Consider the following 25,363-nt stretch of genomic DNA (forward strand, 5'->3'; position numbering starts at 1 on the left):
AAAGGTTACATGTGGCAACAAAAAATTATTCCGCTACGGTCACAACCCTTTCAGGGGCTATATAGAACCTTTATAGAGAATGGTTCTGTAAAGAACCTTTCTCAATCTCAAAGGTTCTTTGTGGACCATACAGGTTTTTATTTTAGGTTAATAGCGTTATTATATTATTACAATTACATAGGTTTTATTAGCAAGTTGAATCAGTTGTGTTAGCTCTGGAATGGTTGGGGTCCCTGAGTAGAGAACTACTGATTTAGGTAACTGGTCTCAATTGATAAAAGGCCATGCATGAGTCTTCCACGAGACACCATCATTGGTCATATTCATATATAATATGTAATGACATAACACAACACACTAGATAAACTGGAATGCAACTCTCACCCACAGTTGCACAAAAAGAGCTGTGAGCAAACCACACCCCAAAATATTCTAATGAGCCACCTCCCCTACATTTTAATTATCACTAAAAGAGAACCATCACCCTTCCCAAAGAACCTTGAGGAACCCTCATTTTTGTGTGTGTGCGATATCTACCGAATATCAAGTGTATTTGAGACCCATGAAGTCCATGTAAAGTTCTCAACATCTCGACATGCTTTATATACAGTATGTTGTGTGCACACTCCCAAACCATGTAGGTCTCTTAACTTGGTCCAGTTCCCTGTTGCCAGGGGAGTAGAGCTGTGTTGTAATCTGGTGGGGGGGGATGTGTGTGTAAACCAGCTCTTTAACAAGCCAACCTTATCTGTTGATTGATCAAGGCTACAGTGCCAGAAACATGGCCAATGAAAAGCCTTGGATGGGGGATTAAATGGATGCCATGTCCTACACAGCGGTAGAAGGTCGCCGGTGATATAGGTTCTTTGGCAGGCGGGGGAATAACGGTGGCTCTTGGTAACAGGCCACCTAGCAGGCAGCACTGCCTGGGTCAGATGTTAATTAGAGCCTGTGGAGACATTAGCCAGGTGTTTGGTCTCCCTCCACAGCCAGGTCTCCACAATCTGCTCCCCTAGTCTCTTTCTCTCCATCCATCCCTACATCCCTCCCTCCTTCTACTCCCCTATATAAATCCATTATTGGATGGAACTCCCTTCCATCTCATATTACTCAAATGAACAGCAAAGCTGGTTTCAAAAAACAGAGAAAGCAACACCTCACGGCACAACGCCTCTCCCCTATTTCACCTAGATGGTTTGTGTGTATGTATTGTGTGTATGTATTGATAAACTCAACAAAAAAAGAAACGTCCTCTCACTGTCAACTGCGTTTATTTTCAGCAAACTTAACATGTTTAAATATTTGTATGACCATAACAAGATTCAACAACTGAGACATAAACGGAACAAGTTCCACAGACATGTGACTAACAGAAATGGAATAATGTTCCCCTGAACAAAGGGGGGTGTCCTGTGCAGGTGTTGTTACACGTGGTCTGCCACTGCGAGGACGATCAGCTGTCCGTCCTGTCTCCCTGTAGCGCTGTCTTAGGCGTCTCACAGTACGGACATTGCAATTTATTGCCCTGGCCACATGTCCAGTCCTCGTGCCTCCTTGCAGCATGCCTAAGGCACGTACACGCAGATGAGCAGGGACCCTGGGCATCTTTCTTTTGGTGTTTTTCAGAGTCAATAGAAAGACCTCTTTAGTGTCCTAAGTTTTCATAACTGTGACCTTAATTGCCTACCGTCTGTAAGCTGTTAGTGTCTTATAAACTGTTACACAGGTGCATGTTCATAAATTGTTTATGGATCATTGAACAAGCATGGGAAACAGTGTTTAAACCCTTAATAATGACGATCTGTGAAGTTATTTGGATTTTTACGAATTATCTTTGAAAGACAGGGTCCTGAAAAGGGGACGTTTCTTTTTTTGCTGAGTTTATGTAGACTATATGGGCTGTTTTTTAAAATTGATGTAGTTCTGTTCTTGTCTAGTCATGTTCTGTATTATGTTATGTTTCATGTTTTGTGTGGAACCCAGGAAGAGTAGCTGCTGCTTTCACAACAGCTAATGGGGATCTTAATAAAACGCCACATACTAGTCAACTTACAGTCCACAAAATAATGCCTCCCCCTCCCTACGTCCCTCCCTACTCCGTCTGTGGGCCTCTCAGGAACCAATGACCCATTTAACTCAGTATCAGTGGACTCAGATCCCTGTGCTATGCCAATCAATCAGTGTACATCAATAATTCACTGTTCTGTTACACTGTCCATTTCAACCAATCTATGTGTTGCAGACATTTTTATGTAATATTCAGCATTTTATCAACTGTTCAGTTTAGAACGTGGCATATAATTTAGCCTAATGTATAATGGCGTTACAATCTAAGAGTGTGGAATCCTTGAGCTGGGGTGAAAGGTTATTGGATCACCTGATTGGATGATAGAAACGTTTGTCTTGTATCTGAAGCTCCGTCTTTGAACTTCTAAGACAAGAACATGTGGAATCTGTGGAGATTTTAATAAGTGTATGACATTTACATTTACATTTAAGTCATTTAGCAGACGCTCTTATCCAGAGCGACTTACAAATTGGTGCATTCACCTAATGACATCCAAGGTGAGGTGGGTTGATTGTGAACATCAATGACCATGAATGTGCATAGGGCTGACGAAGAGCTTGATATTATAGAGGATATTTATTTAGTGTGCTTAAAGTGATGTGAGGTTGGCTGGCTGGCAGGAGGGCTGTCTGGCAAGTCACACCAGTGGACTCCCCCTCCGAGTGGAACTAACTGGGAAGATGCCCACCAAAACCTGCCGCCTGTGCGCTTTCCTTCCACGCCGCTTATCTCATAAAAACACTTAATGAAGCCGCAGTGATTTTCACTAAATCAACCACCAGCGTAACCACATCTGAGTTTGTCATTTTGACGATCACAGCAACCACTGTCTCGTTTTCTGCTTACCTCCGTGGATGTGTGAATTAGCTTTTTTTGATCTGCCCCTCCTGAGTAAGACTAGTGCATGAAAAATAATGAGGAAAACGCAGCATCCAAGGCAAGATGGGCTTTTACACCGTGTCTGAAGTAAGCAGCCCTCTGCCCTGCAAGTAATTGAAAGCGGAAAACCCCTGCATTCGATTGTTTATTCATTATTACACAGTACACACACACAAGGCTATTGCATAGAAACAACATTTCAGCCATTTGATTACTTTTACCCCGTATACCTTTGGGGATAAATGCCTGTTGAATAAGAGAAGTCTAACAACAGAAATGAGAACAAGAACAGCTCCAGATTTGCATGCCAGTACCTGTCAATCATGATCATCAGATTACCTGTAGAGGTAGACGATTAAAGTATCCTAATAGGATGACTTAACGAACGTGGACGTTGTGCCACAGCCTGCCTGCTAAGCAGTGGTCAGGCTATATAAAGGCAATCGCCGTGCTCTGTCCCTGGCATACCGGTTAGTGGAGCAGGGCGGGGAAAAGGAAGGGGGTGTAACTAGGTAGTAGATGTGCTGCGATAGTCAAGACATGAGTCACAGTTAAATAGTGGCGAAGCTCCATCTTCTCCATGACCCTCATTGGGTTGGAACAGAGAGCAAGGGGGGAGACAGAGTGCTGCCTGCCTAGCTGTGTGTGTCCCAGGCAGGCATGGATGGAAGGATGGGTTTTACCGCCCTAACCCCCTGGGGCGCATCACAGCCGTGTGATTAGTCTCTCTGTGGAAAAATAATGGGCAAGGCCAGATTAATGAGCCCACTACACACACACATAGAACACACACACACACATGGAACACACACACACACGTGGACACACACTGTAAAATATGTCCTATTGTTTTTACAGTAATTACTGACAGCACAGAAGCCATTGTAATAAAATCACAGCAATTGCTAACAGTGAATAGTAATTATACGTTACAGCATACCAATGAATATTTGTAATTCACTAGCACTTCTAGAGGCTTATACAAAGGCTTCTAAACTGGCAGTGAGGGCAGGGCAAAAGGATATTGTTAAAAACTCAACCATTAAAGAGTTGAGACTTGCTGATTTTGTAACGGTTGTCGAAGTCGTTCTCCTCCTCAGACGAGGAGGAGCATGGATCGGACCAACACACAGCGAGGTATGTAGACATGATGATTTTAATAATAATAACGAAGACGAAAATACACTTGAACAAACTACAAAACAATAAACGAAGTCAACAGACCTGAACAAACGAACTTACATAACACGAAGAACGCATGAACAGGAACAGACTAAACAAACGTAACAGTCCCGTGTGGTGACGAACACAAACACGGAAGACAATCACCCACAAACAAACAGTGAGAACAGCCTACCTTAATATGGTTCTCAATCAGAGGAAACGTCAAACACCTGCCTCTAATTGAGAACCATATCAGGCAACACATTTAACCCAACATAGAAACACATAACATAGAATGCCCACCCCAACTCACGCCCTGACCAACTAAACACATACAAAAACAATGGAAAACAGGTCAGGAACGTGACAGATTTGTCCCCGATACACATTAAATTGTTATGGAACTACTGCCACATTTCAGTTAAATTAGTACAGCACTCACTAACAGCTGCAACAAATATAGCCTCTTACAACACACGCCTCAAAATATGTTAATGAGCCAGAAGAAGAAAAAAGCACCCACTAGTGTTCAAATGCTTTTTGGCACACCAAAAAATACAGTATAGTACTGTATTCTGTGGGGTGGTACTGAATTACAGTAAATTACTGTCAGCACAGTAGCTAGTAAATTAGTGTAGATTTAGAGGTAAAGGTTTTTAGTTTTCAAAAATATGATATGGTACTGTATTCTGTTGGGTACAGCATTTTCACTAACAGGTGAAACAAATAAAGCCCCTTAAGAGGCACGCCTCAAAATATGTTAATGAGACAGAGATTATTTAGCCACCCACAACATTTTCCCACAATGCACCATAATTCAAATTATGCTGCTGTAAAAAATACAGCAAAACAGGTAATACAGTACCCTACTGTAGAAAAGGTTTCAAATAATTTTACAGCAGTGTGCCCTTAATGCATTGCTCTTGATAGTAGCTAACTGTAAATGTTTCTCTGTAAATTTACAGTGTATTACCTGTTTTTGCACCACTTTGAAGTCACTCCTGAAGTATTTTGAGTTTGTTGATACTCTGTTTTGCATTGCTGCATTTAACTGGATTAAAAGTGTAACACCCTTAAATATGAGTGTTTTAGAGTCGTAGAGAGGTGTGGCCTCGCAGCCACCAGCCTATTTTATTATAAGGAGTGTCTATGCTACAGACGGGCTTGTGCAACGTTACACTGCCGTCGTGCGTTGTTTAAATGTCATCTCTCATGGCCATGTGCATTCCTAATGGTCAGGTCCAATTAACAACCTGGCAGAGTCCTGCTGTTTAGTCCACCCTATACTCCTCCTCCTCCTCTTGCACCCACCCTCTCTTTCCACCCACCCTCTCTCTCCATCCACCCTCTTTCTCTTTCCACCCACCCTCTCTCTCCACCCTCCCTCTCTCTCTCTCTCTCTTTCCACCCTCCTTCCCTACTGTATGTCTCCTCCACCCTCTCTCTCATGATTAGGGAAGTGGACTTCCTGCAGTATTAGCATGCAGCTGTTGGCAGTCCCCACGCACCGCTACCAGCACGGAGGTCAGGCAAACAAACACAATATTAGCATAACATAGCTTATTAACATGTCCTAATGCTAGCAGCTGAGTTAGCCACCGTGCACTGTCAAACAGATGTGGTGTGATGGGCGACGGCCTTGTTAATTAACGTCATTTAGTTTGTTGAAAGCGAGATGAGATGACACTTAACGGAATGTATAGGTGTACTTGCCACCAGTTGTTCCATATTGAATGTGACTGCCATCTGGTACGTGTTCGTTGTTTGCTAAATAGTCCGATGTTTTTTAGTAATAATCTTTCACCCGTCTGTCTTCCATACTCAAGTCCCTTTTCTTTTGACTGAATGTTTTTCTGACTTTTATGAAGTTTATTATGATGTGACTCAGCTATTAAACTGTTTGCATCCTCTAACAAACACATGACTCACAGAAGCGCTAAATTATTAACAATGATATAAATGCGCAGTCGTAAAAAGTGCCCGAAAAAAAATATCCCCAGCTACTTACGACCAAGGTTACCATCGCTACTGCATCACAGAGTGCTATAGGCAAAGTTGTGTGTTGATCGCACTGAAATAAATTGTTGTTTTATTTATAGCTGGTGTTAGCAGCCTGGTATCATAGAGGCAATGACACTGAAACAAACATGAAAATCTCGCAACAACAGACATCACGATTAACATTGTGATTTGATACACGTCATTGAGAAGTCACCTGTGTGCATTGCAAACATTGATGGCATATCAGTGAGATTATTGGATCATTACTGGGCTCATTAATGTGTGTGAGTGTGAGCGCACATGTGCAGGTGTCTGTCTGTCTGTGTGTGTGTGTGTGTGTGTGTGTGTGTGTGTGTGTGTGTGTGTGTGTGTGTGTGTGTGTGTGTGTGTGTGTGTGTGTGTGTGTGTGTGTGTGTGTGTGTGTGTGTGTGTGTGTGTGTGTGTGTGTGTGTGTGTGTCTTTAGTTGGATAGATGGATAAACAACTTTGCCGTGTAGCCTGAAAATCATTGTTGTTCTCAATAGAATCCCATTACTTTTATCCCACAATGTCTTAATTAAACAACCCTCATCTGCTCTCTTACAACAAGGGCCCATCGTTTAAATATTGATTGTGCTTTTAAATTATTTATCACGTATCGGTTTGTCTTATTTTAAAACTCTCCTGAGCATTATTGGAAAATGTGAGGCTGCACTATGGGTAAATCATGCAAATGTATTTTGGATGACACGGCCTCTGGGTTTAATGTGTTAGCTACCAGTCTTGACATTAAGGGTTAGACAGCTAGCTAGCATCAAAGGAGAATGTGTAGAAACCATAAATGTGTTATTTGATGTTTTATGACTAAATAGTCGATTTAAGGGCAACTTTAAAGGATACTTAAAGGTTTCCTTGATGCTCTTCTCTTTTGATTCCCACTTTGATTTGATTCATTGTCACAACAGGTTTTTAATTTGCAACATACACACCCATTATCCATTATGCATGCTTCATATCGATGTATTCCATCTGGACGGGAAGGAAGCGGTTTGTTTTGAACGGCTTAAGATAAGTTCACAGGTCTGAGAGTTGACCTTTACCTCTTGTTTGCAAAAGGACAGCCTCAGTATGCCAACTGGTTTCTAACTGCACCGATCCTAATCTCTTTGAAAAGGTCAGTGTCTAATACTCAAGCTAGCAAAACAGTTGCTCCCCCAAAAACATCTTAAGGCTCTTTGTCGATTAGGCCCAGTCTGAAAAAAGCCAAATAGCCAACATGGATGCTTTTTACTTTCACTTTGCGTCGTTGAGAGTACAAAACTTTCGGAGTTAGCTTTTCCCGTTGTGTCCAGTGAAGCCAGAGTGTCTAGTGGCCGAGTCAGCTGTTTTCTGGGAGGATTGATGCTGTGTATAATCCATATCAGACGCATGCTTTCCACACGGTCTGCTAGAGGGCTCAGCATGGGTAACATGAGCATTTGTCTCTCACGCCAACACAGAACAGAAGCAGATTTCATGACCTTACACAAACACATAACTCGGATCGAAGTCAATTTGTTTCCCTGCCACTTATAGTAAGTACAACGCTGTATAGTGTTGATTTAAAACAGGATCTCAGCACATTGTTGGCGTTGGCTTTGTTATTATTACACACTGTGCCAATTCATTTTGTATTCAAGTGGATTATTATGGTTATCCTTAATAACAAGTGGATTATTATGGTTATCCTTAATATCAAGTGGATTATTATGGTTATCCTTAATAACAAGTGACATGCTTTAGTCAAGACCTGGCTTAAATGTGGCTCTTATCATTAATTTCATATTTTCTGTGGGTTTTGGCAATTTTTCATATCAGTGTTGCAGACTGCTTCCATCCCTGACGTTATCTTCCAATTACACTTCAGAAGATGAAATGATGTGATATAATACGAAGATCAAATGAAAAGATGTGAATTGGATTTCATCGTGAAGTTAAGTTGTCATCTAAAAATATATATATATATCTTTTCTGCATTTTCATAACAGTCAGTCCCAGTGACATCATGTGTGAACCAAAGCTAGCTGATTTTTATTTTGTATTTTTTTTTGTGATGCAGATTTTTACTTCACTCTTGCACATTTCCTAGACTGACTACCAACACTCTGAGGGGAAAAAAGGAAAAAGACAAACATTCCCTTACAATTTGTCAGGAAAGATATATACTGTAAATGATACTGTGAGGCTTAGCTATGTTTCCTACAGTTATTACGAGGTGCTGTAGCCTGCGCTCCATGCTCCAGATTCTAGGTACACCACAGCGATACAGAGAGGCATTGCTCTGTGGACATCAGTCATCTCTCACACTTAACCGTCTGCTTATGTGGAGCGGCCATTACAGCCGTGTCAGAGCCAGGGGAATGGATGAGCGTCCTCTGTGTTATCCCTGCAAACAGCAGCCCTCGCCACTCACTTGGCAGCGAGGAGGGTCTGATTGGGAAATGTCAGGGGGGATTACTGGGGTAGAATGAGCTACTGAGAGCCCGCTTGGGGTTTGTGTTATGCATGGTCTTGCATGGTGTGTGTGTGTTGTCTAAGTGCGACTCGTTTCGCACACTGCCACCCTAGGAATCCAATTTCCTCATAACGGAAGGAGAAAAGGCATTACAGCTCAACTCTCTGTAATATCCTCTGTCCTTCAGAGAGAGGCTGAGGCTGTGGGGATGATATCCTCCTCCCTTCAGAGAGAGGCTGGGGCTGTGGGGATGATATCCTCCTCCCTTCAGAGAGAGGCTGGGGCTGTGGGGATGATATCCTCCTTCCTTCAGAGAGAGGCTGGGGCTGTGGGGATGATATCCTCCTTCCTTCAGAGAGAGGCTGGGGCTGTGGGGATGATATCCTCCTTCCTTCAGAGAGAGGCTGGTGCTGTGGGGATGATATCCTCCTCCCTTCAGAGAGGCTGGGGCTGTGGGGATGATATCCTCCTCCCTTCAGAGAGAGGCTGGGTTGAGTGACAGGGTTGAGTGACTGTGGGGATGATATCCTCCTTCCTTCAGAGAGGCTGGGGCTGTGGGGATGATATCCTCCTCCCTTCAGAGAGGCTGGTGCTGTGGAGATTATATCCTCCTTCCTTCAGAGAGAGGCTGGTGCTGTGGAGATTATATCCTCCTCCCTTCAGAGAGAGGCTGGGGCTGTGGGGATGATATGCTCCTTCCTTCAGAGAGAGGCTGGGGCTGTGGGGATGATATCCTCCTTCCTTCAGAGAGAGGCTGGGGCTGTGGTGATGATATCCTCCTCCCTTCAGAGAGAGGCTGGGTTGAGTGACAGGGTTGAGTGACTGTGGGGATGATATCCTCCTTCCTTCAGAGAGAGGCTGGTGCTGTGGAGATTATATCCTCCTCCCTTCAGAGAGAGGCTGGGGCTGTGGGGATGATATGCTCGTTCCTTCAGAGAGATGCTGGGGCTGTGGGATGATATCCTTCCTTCAGAGAGAGGCTGGTGCTGTGGGGATGATATGCTCCTTCCTTCAGAGAGATGCTGGGGCTGTGAGATGATATCCTTCCTTCAGAGAGAGGCTGGTGCTGTGGGGATGATATCCTCCTCCCTTCAGAGAGAGGCTGGGGCTGTGGGGATGATATGCTCCTTCCTTCAGAGAGATGCTGGGGCTGTGGGATGATATCCTTCCTTCAGAGAGAGGCTGGTGCTGTGGGGATGATATCCTCCTTCCTTCAGAGAGAGGCTGGTGCTGTGGGATGATATCCTTCCTTCAGAGAGAGGCTGGGGCTGTGGGGATGATATGCTCCTTCCTTCAGAGAGATGCTGGGGCTGTGGGATGATATCCTTCCTTCAGAGAGAGGCTGGGGCTGTGGGGATGATATGCTCCTTCCTTCAGAGAGATGCTGGGGCTGTGGGATGATATCCTTCCTTCAGAGAGAGGCTGGGGCTGTGGGGATGATATCCTCCTTCCTTCAGAGAGAGGCTGGGCCTGTGGGGATGATATCCTCTGTCGTTCAGAGAGAGCTTGGTGCTGTGGGGATGATATCCTTCCTTCAGAGAGAGGCTGGGGCTGTGGGGATGATATCCTCCTTCCTTCAGAGAGAGGCTGTGCCTGTGAGGATGATATCCTTCCTTCAGAGAGAGGCTGGTGCTGTGGGGATGATATCCTTCCTTCAGAGAGAGGCTGGTGCTGTGGGGATGATATCCTTCCTTCAGAGAGAGGTTGGTGCTGTGGGGATGATATCCTTCCTTCAGAGAGAGGCTGGTGCTGTGGGGATGATATCCTCCCTTCAGAGAGAGGCTGGGGCTGTGGGGATGATATCCTCCTTCCTTCAGAGAGAAGGCTGGGGCTGTGGGGAGGATCTCCTTCCTTCAGAGAGAGGCTGGTGCTGTGGGGATGATCTCCTTCCTTCAGAGCGAGGCTGGTGCTGTGGGGATGATATCCTTCCTTCTTAGAGAGGCTGGTGCTTTGGGGATGATATCCTTCCTTCAGAGAGAGGCTGGTGCTTTGGGGATGATATCCTTCCTTCTTAGAGAGGCTGGTGCTTTGGGGATGATATCCTTCCTTCTTAGAGAGGCTGGTGCTTTGGGGATGATATCCTTCCTTCAGAGAGAGGCTGGGGCTGTGGGGATGATATCCTCCTTCCTTCAGAGAGAGGCTGGGGCTGTGGGGATGATATCCTCCCTTCAGAGAGAGGCTGGGGCTGTGGGGATGTTATCCTCCTTCCTTCAGAGAGAGGCTGTGCCTGTGAGGATGATATCCTTCCTTCAGAGAGAGGCTGGTGCTGTGGGGATTATATCCTTCCTTCAGAGAGAGGCTGGTGCTGTGGGGATGATATCCTTGCTTCAGAGAGAGGCTGGTGCTGTGGGGATGATATCCTTCCTTCAGAGAGAGGTTGGTGCTGTGGGGATGATATCCTTCCTTCAGAGAGAGGCTGGGGCTGTGGGGATGATATCCTCCCTTCAGAGAGAGGCTGGGGCTGTGGGGATGATATCCTCCTTCCTTCAGAGAGAAGGCTGGGGCTGTGGGGATGATATCCTCCTTCCTTCAGAGAGAAGGCTGGGGCTGTGGGGATGATCTCCTTCCTTCAGAGCGAGGCTGGTGCTGTGGGGATGATATCCTTCCTTCTTAGAGAGGCTGGTGCTTTGGGGATGATATCCTTCCTTCAGAGAGAGGCTGGTGCTTTGGGGATGATATCCTTCCTTCTTAGAGAGGCTGGTGCTTTGGGGATGATATCCTTCCTTCAGAGAGAGGCTGGTGCTTTGGGGATGATATCCTTCCTTCAGAGAGAGGCTGGGGCTGTGGGGATGATATCCTCCTTCCTTCAGAGAGAGGCTGGGGCTGTGGGGATGCTATCCTCCCTTCAGAGAGAGGCTGGGGCTGTGGGGATGATATCCTCCCTTTAGAGAGAGGCTGGTGCTTTGAGGATGATATCCTTCCTTCTTAGAGAGGCTGGTGCTTTGGGGATGATATCCTTCCTTCAGAGAGAGGCTACCCCTCTGCCTATTGGCATTATTTGCATATTCAAGCCTATCTCAAAATACAACACTGGGTTTTCAAAGGCAGCTTGAAATGTAGCCTCACGTTTTGTGCTCTTGTAGGATGCAGTAACTCCCCATTGCTGACTTATACTTATCTATAACTGCGCTGATAACTCGCTAACTAGCAAAGAATATCAACAAATGTGCACACACACGGCTCTGATCTAAACTGACCTGAAAAGCTCATTCACTCGCAGGTGACCGCTCGTGGGCTACACCCGCCAATATAATTATACTCTGTTACACTCTGGCTCTGGCTACAAGAAAATCACAGACTCAATCTTGCAAAGTTAGATTTGTTTTGGTTTGTTTTACTGAAAAGGGGCTGATATATTGTCGATTTGATCACAGACAAAAACGTTGAACTGAATAGTGCAAACTAATGGCATGAACTCCGTGAAGTTCAATCTCTTGCGTTTCTGCATGGCATTTCTTCTGCGCAGCAGTGCTGGAGGAGGTGCGTGGCCGCGCACACAGTTTAGAGGGGACATTGGCTGTGGGGATGATATCCTCCTCCCTTCAGAGAGAGGTTGGGGCTGTGGGGATGATATCCTCCTCCCTTCAGAGAGAGGCTGGGGCTGTGGGGATGATATCCTCCTCCCTTCAGAGAGGCTGGGGCTGTGGGGATGATATCCTCCTCCCTTCAGAGAGAGGTTGGGGCTGTGGGGATGACATCCTTCTTTCAGAGAGAGGCTGGTGCTGTTCGGATGATATCCTCCTTCCTTCAGAGAGAGGCTCGGGCTGTGGGGATGATATCCTCCATCCTTCAGAGAGAGGCTGGGGCTGTGGGGATGATATCCGTCCTTCAGAGAGAGGCTGGTGCTGTGGGGATGATATCCTCCTTCCTTCAGAGAGAGGCTCGGGCTGTGGGGATGATATCCTCCATCCTTCAGAGAGAGGCTGGTGCTGTGGGGATGATATCCGTCCTTCAGAGAGAGGCTGGTGCTGTGGGGATGATATCTTTCCTTCAGAGAGAGGCTGGTGCTGTGGGGAGGATATCCTTCCTTCAGAGAGAGGCTGGTACTGTGGGGATGATATCTTTCCTTCAGAGAGAGGCTGGTGCTGTGGGGAGGATATCCTTCCTTCAGAGAGAGGCTGGTGCTGTGGGGATGATATCTTTCCTTCAGAGAGAGGCTGGTGCTGTGGGGATGATATCCTTGCTTCAGAGAGAGGCTACCCCTCTGCCTATTGCCACATTAGGTGGAACGTGTGTGTGTGTGTGTGTGTGTGTGTGTGTGTGTGTGTGTGTGTGTGTGTGTGTGTGTGTGTGTGTGTGTGTGTGTGTGTGTGTGTGTGTGTGTGTGTGTGTGTGTGTGTGTGTGTGTGTGTGTGTGTGTGTGTGTGTGTGTGTGTGGAGGATATAATTTTGTGTGTGTATGTGTCATAGGCGTGTGTGTCTAGGGAAGGGTTGGTGTTTGTGACATACACACCGTGTCATGAAATATGTGGTAGGCAGCTCACGTGTTGTCGTGGAGACCTTGAGGGAGGGAGGCAGACACGGGAAGGTGTGAGGAAGGGGACAGGTGTGGACTAGAGATGAGGCAGTATAACTGTGAACCGACCGTCAGCTACCAAAGTTAAGAACAACAACCCATCCTCCTCAGAATTACAATCTCAGCTCCTGACTATAGAAAGGTATTGGGTAGCATGCAGGTCAAAGCAATATCATTCAGCCCAGCCGTATTACCATGCCACAGGTGTAGGTGTTCCTCTGGCGCATTGGTACTGTTGGCATGTAGCTCATGGCTAGCAAACAGACCAGAACATACTTGTTTATGAAGTACTAGATGGCCTAATTGTCACTCTGCGGTTGACAACATTCGCAGCCTTGACGACGGTATTCAGATTGACAGAATAGTAATCTCATTTACCAATAAGGAACGACATAAATATAGTGACAAACTGTCCTTGTTTTAAATGCTATGTATTAACAAAGCCTTATGTTGTTGGGTTCACCAGGCGCTAGGAATGCATATAATTTTTTCATTTCCATAATCTAATGCCATTTTTGATTTTGCTTGTGAAATGATTACACGTTGACGCAAGTCAAACAAATGATGTATGTGTCCTTAGTTCACACCAGTCCCCCTGTAACTCTATGCCCCATTTGACTAAATCTCCCAACCGTTTCATATCTAACACACTGTAGGCTCATAGACAACCTTATTTGTCATTCTCTGACCGTCTGACCAACCCTCAGTGGAGTGCTTCCCTGCATCCCAGCTGTTTCATATTTTACTGATCACCTTATGACTGCGTAATCTGCCACACAGTTGCTTTCAAATAAAATTAAATAAAATCACATTTTATTGGTCGCATAACACATATGTAGCAGATGTTATTGTGGTTGTAGCGAAATGCTTGTGTTCCTTGCTAAGAAATATATAAATATTAAGACAACCAATGTTGGAGTCCGGAGTATAAAAATATATACACTGTATATATTCATATGTATATGTGATGGGATGTATAGACATTATGGACAGTATGTGGACAGAATATGTAGTATTTCTGTAGAATACGTAGGATAGATTAGTATATATGTCACGCCCTGGCCTTAGTATTATTTGTTTTATTTATTATTTTAGTTAGGTCAGGGTGTGACATGGGGTATGTGTGTATTTTGGGGTATTATATGGTAGAGGGGGTGTTTGGTGTAGTTTATGGTTTGGTGTTGAGTGTATGTGTCTAGCTGTGTCTATGTTGGGTGTAGTTCTAGGAAAGTCTATGGTGGCCGGAATGGGTTCTCAATTAGAGACAGCTGATTTCGGTTGTCTCTAATTGGGAGCCATATTTAAGGCTGCCATGGGCTTTAGCTGTTTGTGGGTCATTGTTTGTGTATATGTATAGTTCAACGTAAGTAGTTTGTGTGTGCACTTACGTTTGAAGTTTTCACGATCGTTTGTTGTTTTTTCGTTATTGTTGTAATAGTGTGTCGTGTTCATCTTCGTCGTTATTAAAAAGAAGATGTATCCAAATCATGTTGCGCCTTGGTCCTCTCGTTCATGTCAACACGATCGTGACAGAATGACCCACCTATATACGACCAAGCAACATGACCAGCGGCAACAGGAGCAATGCAAGGATTCATGGACATGGGAGGAAATTTTAGACCGGGAGGTACCAGGAGGATATAACCGCCCCAAAGCTGAGCTGGAGGCAGCGAAAGCAGAGAGGCGGCGATATGAGGAGCTAGCTAGGAGGCAGGAAAAGGAACCTACAAAGGATCTGGGCTACACTACGTGGGAGGAGATCGACAGGTGGGTGATCAACCCAGGGAGAGTGCCGGAGCCCGCCTGGGATTCTCTGGCGCAGTGCGAGGAGGGATACCGGCGAATGGAGGCAGCACGACGAAGCGGTAGGAAGCCTGTGGGAAAACCCCAAAAATTTATTGGGAAGGGGCTTAAAGGGAGAGTGGCGAAGTCAGGTAGGAAACCTGCGCCTACTCCCTGTAATTACCGTGGAGAGCGAGAGTACAGGCAGACACCGTGTTACGCAGTAGAGCGCACGGTGTCTCCTGTACGTGTGCATAGCCCGGTGCGGGTTATTCCACCTCCCCGCACTGGCAGGGCTAGATTGAGTATTGAGCCGGATGTCATGAAGCCGGCCCTACATATCTGGCCACCAGTGCGTCTCCTCGGGCCGGTTTACATGGCACCAGCCTTATGCATGGTGTCCCCGGTTCGCCTACATAGCCCGGTGCTGGTTATTCCACCTCCCCGCACTGGTCGGGCAACGGGGAGCATTCAACCAGGTAAGGTTGGTCAGGCTCAATGCTCAAGGGAGCCAATACGCCTGCACGGTCCGGTATTTCCGGCGCCACCTCCCCGCCCCAGTTCAGTGCCACCAGTGCCTACACCACGTAACAGGCTTCCAGTGTGTCTCCAGAGCCCTGTTCCTCCTCCACGCACTCGTCCTATGGTGCGTGTCTCCAGCCCGGTATCACCAATTCCGGCACCACGCACTAAGCCTCTTGTGCGTCTCCAGAGTCCTGTGCATCCTGTTGCTGCTCCCCGCATTAGCCCTGAGATGCGTGTCTCCAGCCCGGTACCACCAGTTCCGGCCCCACGCACTAGGCCTAATGTGCGTCCCCAGGGTCCAGTATGCCCTGTTCCTTCTCCCCGCACTAGCCTGAAAGTGCGTGCCTTTAGCCCGGTGCCACCAGTCCCGGCACCACGCACCAGGCCTACAGTGCGCCTCAGCCGGCAGGAGTCTGCCGTCTGCACAGCGATGCCTGAACTGCCCGTCTGCCAAGCGCCATCTGAGCCATCCGTCTCCCCAGCGCCATCTGAGCCATCCGTCTCCCCAGCGCCATCTGAGCCATCCGTCTCCCCAGCGCCATCTGAGCCATCCGTCTCCCCAGCGCCATCTGAGCCATCCGTCTGCAATGAGCCTGCAAAGCCGCCCGTCTGCCATGAGCCTACTGAGCCGTCCGCCAGACAGGAGCCGCTAGAGCCGCCAGCCAGACAGGAGCCGCTAGAGCCGTACGTCAGACAGGATCTGCCAGAGCCGCCAACCAGACAGGATCTGCCAGAGCCGCCAACCAGACAGGATCTGCCAGAGCCGCCAACCAGACAGGATCTGCCAGAGCCGCCAACCAGACAGGATCTGCCAGAGCCGCCAACCAGACAGGATCTGCCAGATCAGTCAGCTAGCCATGAGCAGCCAGATCCGTCAGCTAGCCATGAGCAGCCAGATCCGTCAGCTAGCCTTGAGCAGCCAGATCCGTCAGCTAGCCATGAGCAGCCAGATCCGTCAGCTAGCCATGAGCAGCCAGATCCGTCAGCTAGCCATGAGCAGCCAGATCCGTCAGCCAGCCATGAGCAGCCAGATCCGTCAGCCAGCCATGAGCAGTCAGATCCGTCAGCCAGCCATGAGCAGCCAGATCCGTCAGCCAGCCATGAGCAGCCAGGTCCGTCAGCCAGCCATGAGCAGCCAGGTCCGTCAGCCAGCCATGAGCAGCCAGGTCCGTCAGCCAGCCATGAGCAGCCAGGTCCGTCAGCCAGCCATGAGCAGCCAGATCCGTCAGCCAGCCATGAGCAGCCAGATCTGTCAGCCAGCCATGAGCCGTCCAGCCAGGATCTGCCCATTATCCTGGTGTTGCCCCTTATCCCGGTGCTGCCCCTTATCCCGGTGCTGCCCCTTATGACTATGGTGGGCCGCCGCCGTGGAAGGAAGCCCACCCAGACCCTCCCCTAGACTATGTGTTGGTGCGTCCGGAGTTCGCGCCTTAAGGGGGGGGTTATGTCACGCCCTGGCCTTAGTATTATTTGTTTTATTTATTATTTTAGTTAGGTCAGGGTGTGACATGGGGTATGTGTGTATTTTGGGGTATTATATGGTAGAGGGGGTGTTTGGTGTAGTTTATGGTTTGGTGTTGAGTGTATGTGTCTAGCTGTGTCTATGTTGGGTGTAGTTCTAGGAAAGTCTATGGTGGCCGGAATGGGTTCTCAATTAGAGACAGCTGATTTCGGTTGTCTCTAATTGGGAGCCATATTTAAGGCTGCCATGGGCTTTAGCTGTTTGTGGGTCATTGTTTGTGTATATGTATAGTTCAACGTAAGTAGTTTGTGTGTGCACTTACGTTTGAAGTTTTCACGATCGTTTGTTGTTTTTTCGTTATTGTTGTAATAGTGTGTCGTGTTCATCTTCGTCGTTATTAAAAAGAAGATGTATCCAAATCATGTTGTGCCTTGGTCCTCTCGTTCATGTCAACACGATCGTGACAATATAGTTGAATAGGATGGCATTGATTAGAATACAATATGTAAATATTATTAAAGTGACCAGTGGCTCCATGTCTATGTACATAGGGCAGCAGCCTCTAAGGTGCAGGGTTGAGTGACTGTGACTAAGTTCAGGGCAGGGTACTGGGCGGTAGCCAGCTAGTGGTGACTGTTTAACAGTCTGATGTCCTTGAGGTAGAAGCTGTTTTTCTGTCTCTCAGTCCCAGCTTTGATGCACCAGTACTGACCTCGCCTTCTGGATGAAAGCGGGGTGAACAGGCCGTGGCATGGTTGGCTAAGGTCCTTTATGATATTTTTGGCCTTCCTGTGCTGTACGTGTCCTGGAGTGCAGGCAGTTTGCCCCCGGTGATGCGTTGGGCTAACCGCACCACCCTCTGGGGAGCTGACGTACCAGATGGGGATACAGCCCAGCAGAATGCTCTCAATGGTGCATCTGTAAAAGTTTGTGAGGGTTTTAGGTGTTAAGACACATTTCTTCATCCTCCTGAGGTTGAAGAGGCATTGAAGAGGCACTGTTGCGCCTTCTTCGCCACACTTTGGCGAAGAAATGGTGGACCATTTCATATTGTCAGTGATGTGTACACTGAGGAACTTGAAGCTTTTCACCTTCTCCACTGCGGCCCTGTCAATGTGGATGGAGGCGTGCTCCCTCTACTGTCTTCTGAAGTCCATGATCAGCTCCTTTGTTTTGTTGACGTTTTGCTGACGTTGAGGGAGAGGTTATTTTCCTGGCACCACTCCGCCAGGGCCCTCACCTCCTCCCTGTGGGCTGTCTCGTCATTGTTGGTAATCAGGCCTATTACTGTTGTGTCGTCTGCAAATCTGATGGTTGAGTTGGAGGCGTGCGTGGCCATGCAGTCATGGATGAACAGGGAGTACAGGAGGGGGCTGAGCACGCACCCTTATGGGGCATCCACATGCTGTTTGTGATGTGATTCACATCAACTGAGCTTTTATGAAATTATGATAACTTACCTGGTTAATTGCCCATGTTTTTGAGGTGAACCAGCTGTAATCAGAGACCAAATGAATCGAGTGTATTTAATTAAATGAGGTTTCACTGTGCCAAATAGGAGTTAATCAAGCTATCTGGCACGGCGACTAATGTCTCTCTGCCAGTGTTCCCGTTAACGGTGTAATTCCGCCGTATCGCACAGAAATGATTTGTATCCAAACAAGGTTGTTCCACAGTCAGGTATATCCTGGGTTAGGAGGACACATCTCTGTGTTAAAATAAGTGGGTAGTTTGTCTGCTTTTCTTCTGTCTATTCTAACTCCTCCGTCTATTCTTCTAACTCCTCAGTCTATTCTTCTAACTCCTCAGTCTATTCTTCTAACTCCTCAGTCTATTCTTCTAACTCCTCCGTCTATTCTTCTAACTCCTCAGTCTATTCTTCTAACTCCTCAGTCTATTCTTCTAACTCCTTAGTCTATTCTAACAACTCAGTCTATTCTTCTAACTCCTTAGTCTATTCTAACTCCTCAGTCTATTCTAACTCCTCAGTCTATAATTTGGGTGTTTTTCTTATTTTCTGTTCCAACTACAGTACTTCAAATCAAATATTATTGGTTGCATTACTCACTTACACATATATCAGATAGAGCTTTAAGTTTGAGAAAAGCATAGTAAAACTCTGTTCCTCAAGGACCACAGTCCTGCTGTTGTTTACTCCTCGCTCTCTCTCTCTGTTGATTCTAATGGTTTTGAATTAGCCAGAAAGTTCACACATCTGGTTTCCCAAGATGAAGCGAGTTGCTGATGAAATGGCAAAATATGAAAACACAGTGTTTGTGGCCCTCAAGGACCTCAAGAGATTGTGCACCCTTTCCCTCCGTGGTATTAGTATGAACAGCACCGTGGTATTGGAATGTGGATTATACTGCAGTCTACATAGAGCTGGGAGAGATCATTAGCTAGCATGTGGCTTGGGAGAATGTGGTAAAAAAAAAATGATATATTGGTGCACCAGTCAGTAGGTCTCTGTGTGTGTGTGTGTGTGTGTGTGTGTGTGTGTGTGTGTGTGTGTGTGTGTGTGTGTGTGTGTGTCGTGTGTGTCGTGTGTGTCGTGTGTGTCGTGTGTGTCGTGTGTGTCGTGTGTGTGTGTGTCGTGTGTGTGTCGTGTGTGTGTCTCATCGGTATGTCTCATCTGTGTATCTTATCTACTGTGTGTGTGTGTGTGTCATGTGTGTGTCTCATCTATGTGTTGTTTGTGTCTCATCAGTGTGTCTCATATGTGTCTCTCATCTACTCTGTGTGTGTGTCGTGTGTGTCTCATCTGTGTATCTCATCTATGTGTCGTGTGTGTCTCATCGGTGTGTCTCATATGCGTCTCTCATCTACTTTGTTGTGTGTGCCTCATCTGTGTACCTTATCTACTGTGTGTGTGTCGTGTGTGTCTCATCTACTGTGTGTGTGTGTCGTGTGTGTCTCATCTACTGTGTGTGTGTCGTGTGTGTCTCATCTACTGTGTTGTGTGTGTCTCCTCGGTGTGTCTCATATACTGTGTGTGTGTGTGTGTGTGTGTTTTCTTCCAGATTTCCCCCTGTGAGTGAGAAGGCTAAGGTGGGGAAGCTGGTCGGTGTCATACTGGCTGCAGCTGTCAATCAAACGATTGTCTACTCCATAGTGGAGGGCAACGAGGGAGGTGAGTAGTAACAGACTCTAACCTACACTGTGCCTTTGACCTAGTTCCAGAGGTCATGTTGTAATTCTATACAGCAGTGATAGTCCCAGTCTTTTATTCTGACACACTATAAACAACATGAAGTAGTAAGGACCCTCAGAGGTCAATCACAGAGCCATACATACAGCTCTATACGGCTCTATACGGGTCTATGCAGCTTTGTACAGCTCTATACGGCTCTATATGCCTCTATTCGCCTCTATACGCCTCTATACAACTCTATACGCCTCTATACGCCTCTATACACCTCTATACGCCTCTATACACCTCTATACAACTCTATACGCCTCTATACGCCTCTATACAACTCTATACGCCTCTATACACCTCTATACGCCTCTATACGCCTCTATACACCTCTATACGCCTCTATACACCTCTATACAACTCTATACACCTCTATACACCTCTATACAACTCTATACGCCTCTATACGCCTCTATACAACTCTATACGCCTCTATATACCTCTATATCCTCTATTCGCCTCTATATACCTCTATACGCCTCTATACAACTCTATACGCCTCTATACGCCTCTATACAACTCTATTCGCCTCTATATGTCTCTATATACCTCTATAGGCCTCGATATGCCTCTATACGCCTATATATACCTCTATACGGCTCTTTTTGCCTCTATTCGCCTCTATATACCTCTATATCCTCTATACGCCTCTATATACCTCTATATCCTCTATATACCTCTATATCCTCTATTCGCCTCTATATACCTCTATATCCTCTATACGCCTCTATATACCTCTATACGCCTCTATATACCTCTATTTGCCTCTATATACCTCTATATCCTCTATACGCCTCTATATACCTCTATACGCCTCTATTCGCCTCTATACGCCTACACTGTGCCTTTGACCTAGTTCCAGAGGTTATGTTGTAATTCTATACAGCAGTGATAGTCCCAGTCTTTTATTCTGTCACACTATAAACAACATGAAGTAGTAAGGACCCTCAGAGGTCAATCACAGAGCCATACATACGGCTCTATACGGCTCTATACGGGTCTATGCAGCTTTGTACAGCTCTATATGGCTCTATACGCCTCTATTCGCCTCTATACGCCTCTATACGCCTCTATACAACTCTATTCGCCTCTATACGCCTCTATTCGCCTCTATACGCCTCTATACGCCTCTATACGCCTCTATACACCTCTATACGCCTCTATACAACTCTATACGCCTCTATACGCCTCTATACACCTCTATACGCCTCTATACGCCTCTATACACCTCTATACACCTCTATACAACTCTATACGCCTCTATACGCCTCTATACAACTCTATACGCCTCTATATACCTCTATATCCTCTATTCGCCTCTATATACCTCTATAGGCCTCGATATGCCTCTATACGCCTATATATACCTCTATACGGCTCTTTTCGCCTCTATTCGCCTCTATACGACTCTATACGCCTCTATATACCTCTATACGCCTCTATACGCCTCTATATACCTCTATACGCCTCTATATACCTCTATATCCTCTATACGCCTCTATATACCTCTATATCCTCTATATACCTCTATATCCTCTATTCGCCTCTATATACCTCTATATACCTCTATACGCCTCTATATACCTCTATACGCCTCTATATACCTCTATATCCTCTATTTGCCTCTATATACCTCTATATCCTCTATACGCCTCTATATACCTCTATACGCCTCTATACGCCTCTATTCGCCTCTATTCGCCTCTATTCGCCTCGATACGCCTCGATACGCCTCGATACGCCTCTATACGCCTCTATACGCCTCTATACGCCTCTATACGCCTCTATTCGCCTCTATACGACTCTATACGCCTCTATATACATCTATACGCCTCGATACGCATCTATACGCCTCGATACGCCTCGATACGCCTCGATACACCTCTATACGCCTCGATATGCCTCTATACGCCTCTATACGACTCTATACGGCTCTAAACGCCTCTATATGCCTCTATTCACCTCTATACGACTCTATATACCTCTATACGCCTCTATACGGCTCTATACGCCGCTATACGCCTCTATTCGCCTCTATACAACTCTATACGGCTCGATATGCCTCTATACGCCTCTATACAACTCTATACGCCGCTATACGCCTCTATTCGCCTCTATATAACTCTATACGCCTCGATATGCCTCTATACGCCTCTATACAACTCTATACGCCTCTACACGGTTGTATTCGCCTCTATATAACTCTATACGCCTCGATATGCCTCTATACGCCACTATACGCCTCTATACACCTCTATTCGCTTCTATACAACTCTATACAACTCTATACGCATTCTATACAACTCTGTACGCCTCTATACAACTCTATACAACTCTATACGCCTCTATACGCCTCTATACAACTCTATACGCCTCGATATGCCTCTATATGCCTCTATATAACTCTATACGCCTCTATACAACTCTATTCGCCTCTATACAACTCTATACGCCTCTACACGCCTCTATTCGCCTCTATATAACTCTATACGCCTCGATATGCTTCTATACGCCTCTATATAACTCTATACGCCTCTATACAACTCTATACAACTCTATACGCCTCTATACGCCTCTATATAACTCTATACGCCTCTATACGCCTCTATTCGCCTTTATACAACTCTATTCGCCTCTATACAACTCTATACGCCTCTATACAACTCTATACAACTCTATACACCTCTGTACGCCTCTATATAACTCTATACGCCTCTATACGCCTCTATACAACTCTATACGCCTCTATACGCCTCTATGTAACTCTATACGCCTCTATACGCCTCTATACGCCCCTATACGCCTCTATTCGACTCTATACAACTCTTTACGCCTCTATACGCCTCTATACAACTCTATACGCCTATATACGCCTCTATACGGCTCTATACGCCTCTATACGCCTCTATACGCCTCTATACGCCTCTATACGCCTCTATTCGCCTCTATACGCCTCTATTCGCCTCTATACGCCTCTATACGCCTCTATTCGTCTCTATATGCCTCTATACGCCTCGATATGCCTCTATACGCCTCTATACACCTCTATACGCCTCCATACGCCTCTATACGCCTCTATACGCCTCCATACGCCTCTATATGCCTCTATATGCCTCTATATTTCTCTATACAACTCTATACGACTCTATACGCCTCTATACGCCTCTATTCGCCTCTATATGGCTCTATACGCCTCTATATGCCTCTATACGCCTCGATATGCCTCTATACAACTCTATATGCCTCTATGCGCCTCTATACGCCTCTATATACCTCTATTCGCCTCTATATGGCTCTATACGCCTCTATTCGCCTCTATATGCCTCTATACGCCTCGATATGCCTCTATACGCCTCTATATGCCTCTATATGCCTCTATATGCCTCTATACAACTCTATACGACTCTATACGCCTCTATTCGCCTCTATATCGCTCTATACGCCTCTATATGCCTCTATACGCCTCGATATGCCTCTGTACAACTCTATATACCTCTATTCACCTCTATACGCCTCTATATGCCTCTATACGCCTCAATATTTCTCTATACAACTCTATACGCCTCTATACGACTCTATACGCCTCTCTACGGCTCTATGCAGTTCTATATGGCTATATACGGCTCTGTACAGCTCTATATACCTCTATACGGCTCTATATGGCTCTAGTCAGTCATCTGCCCACAGAGAGACAGCACCCAAAGTGTGTGTGTATGTGTGCGTGCCTCGGTCATGACAGAGTTACTCATGTCATGAGTTACTGCCATGTAAAAGCAAAATGAGGGATGATTAGACCCGTCCATCCTCCCATCGTCCCTCACTGTGATTAAAACCTGGGCTCATGCCTCTCAGAGTGTGAAAAGATGAAATTGCATACCCATACTGAGCCTCGCATTCAACTACATCTGAAACATTTAGTCATTTGGAAACAAAGGGAATTGGCTTCACTTTTAACTCTCATTAGATTCAATGAAGAAGCAGCAGGAAGATTCATTGTTGTTAAATTCAAGGTTCATGGCGTACTGGGAGGACTTAATTGTAGGTCTGAAAATAAAGGGGAGCGAGATGAGTTCTAGCTATGCTCTTCGGTGCATTCCTGCTGTGCATGTGCATCAATTATGCCTTACACAAAATCAATGGGTGACTAAGTGATTCTCCAGTCTAGTGTCATTTCCTTCTGGTGTCGTGCCTCAACACGTGACGCCACACACAGTGGGATTTGGGGAGGTGAATAGACTTGTCATTCTACCCAGGGACTGATACAGTATTAAATGACTATGTTTTCATCGTCTTCTAGGTGTGTTCAGGCTCAACAACAACACCGGAGTGATCACCACGGCCAAGCCGCTGGACTATGAGGCCAACGGCAGCTACAGCCTCAGAGTGGAGGCTGACTCCATGGGGTTGGCCGAGTCCAATCTCCGAGCTCCCTCCAAGAGTACGCCTGCCTATCATTCAAACTGTCACTTGGAAAATGTCACCCTGTTTTCTTATATAGTGCATTGCTTTTGACCAGGGCTAAAAGCCTTCTGTAGCTTCTGGGTTTAATGGCCTCGGAAAGACTTGAAAACGGAAGGCAACGGTTGACCAGAAATGCTTTTTACAACCTTAATTTGAGAAGGAGTAATTGAAATTCAAATGTTTGTTTCTGCCGTCTCTCTGTTTCTCTCACTTGCAACAGAAATGCTTATCTGTCATTTGCCTGTAAATTATTTCCCATCTTAGCTTTTTCCCAAATACTTAAAAGCACGCCTCATCCTTTCACGATATTTCGTTTTCTGATTAGTCAAATTCATGCTGAGTTGCTGCGGAGGACGAGACATTTTGATTTAACAGTTACTGTTAAATGTGACAGATTAAAAAAAAAATATATATATATTTCTGGACAATCTCATCATGTCTCCTCAATATGCAGAAGCAATCACTCAAATCCATTTGATTACAATAGCGCTGTCATCCACTTATATCTAAATGCCAACTTCGTCGATTCTAGAATAAAAGGCTTATAGAGATTTGGTCACAGCTGTATGTTCTACCCAGATTACAATTCGAATTAGATTCAGCATGTTTTTCTCTACTCAACTAAAATTGACTAATATACTGTACCCAGGCCACTCACTGTGTGTCATTCAAGCTGAGACGGGGCTGAGTGGCTGAGAGGGGGCAGCAGCAAACATGACGAAGACACCCACTAGCAATAGATTAAGTCCTAGTTCCATTGAAGCAGGCCTGGCAGCTATATTTGAGATGTGGTGGAAATTTCATCATGGGGGGGTGGGGGGGGGGGGGGGGGCTAT

At 46.0% G+C, this 25,363-nt stretch overlaps 1 protein-coding gene across 3 annotated transcripts in view; it reads left to right on the forward strand.

Annotated features, from left to right (window-relative positions):
* Positions 1-25,363, forward strand: part of LOC129827384 (protocadherin-15-like) — a 315,230-nt gene that overhangs the window by 249,412 nt on the left and 40,455 nt on the right. For all 3 annotated transcript variants that reach the window (XM_055888298.1, XM_055888368.1, XM_055888212.1), the window contains exons 25-26: positions 19,891-20,000; positions 24,364-24,504. In XM_055888298.1, coding sequence (XP_055744273.1) covers positions 19,891-20,000; positions 24,364-24,504 — 251 coding nt within the window. The remainder of the gene's footprint in view (positions 1-19,890; positions 20,001-24,363; positions 24,505-25,363) is intronic.

This window comes from Salvelinus fontinalis, chromosome 1, assembly GCF_029448725.1.
Source record: "Salvelinus fontinalis isolate EN_2023a chromosome 1, ASM2944872v1, whole genome shotgun sequence".
In the NCBI taxonomy this organism is placed as follows: domain Eukaryota; kingdom Metazoa; phylum Chordata; class Actinopteri; order Salmoniformes; family Salmonidae; genus Salvelinus; species Salvelinus fontinalis.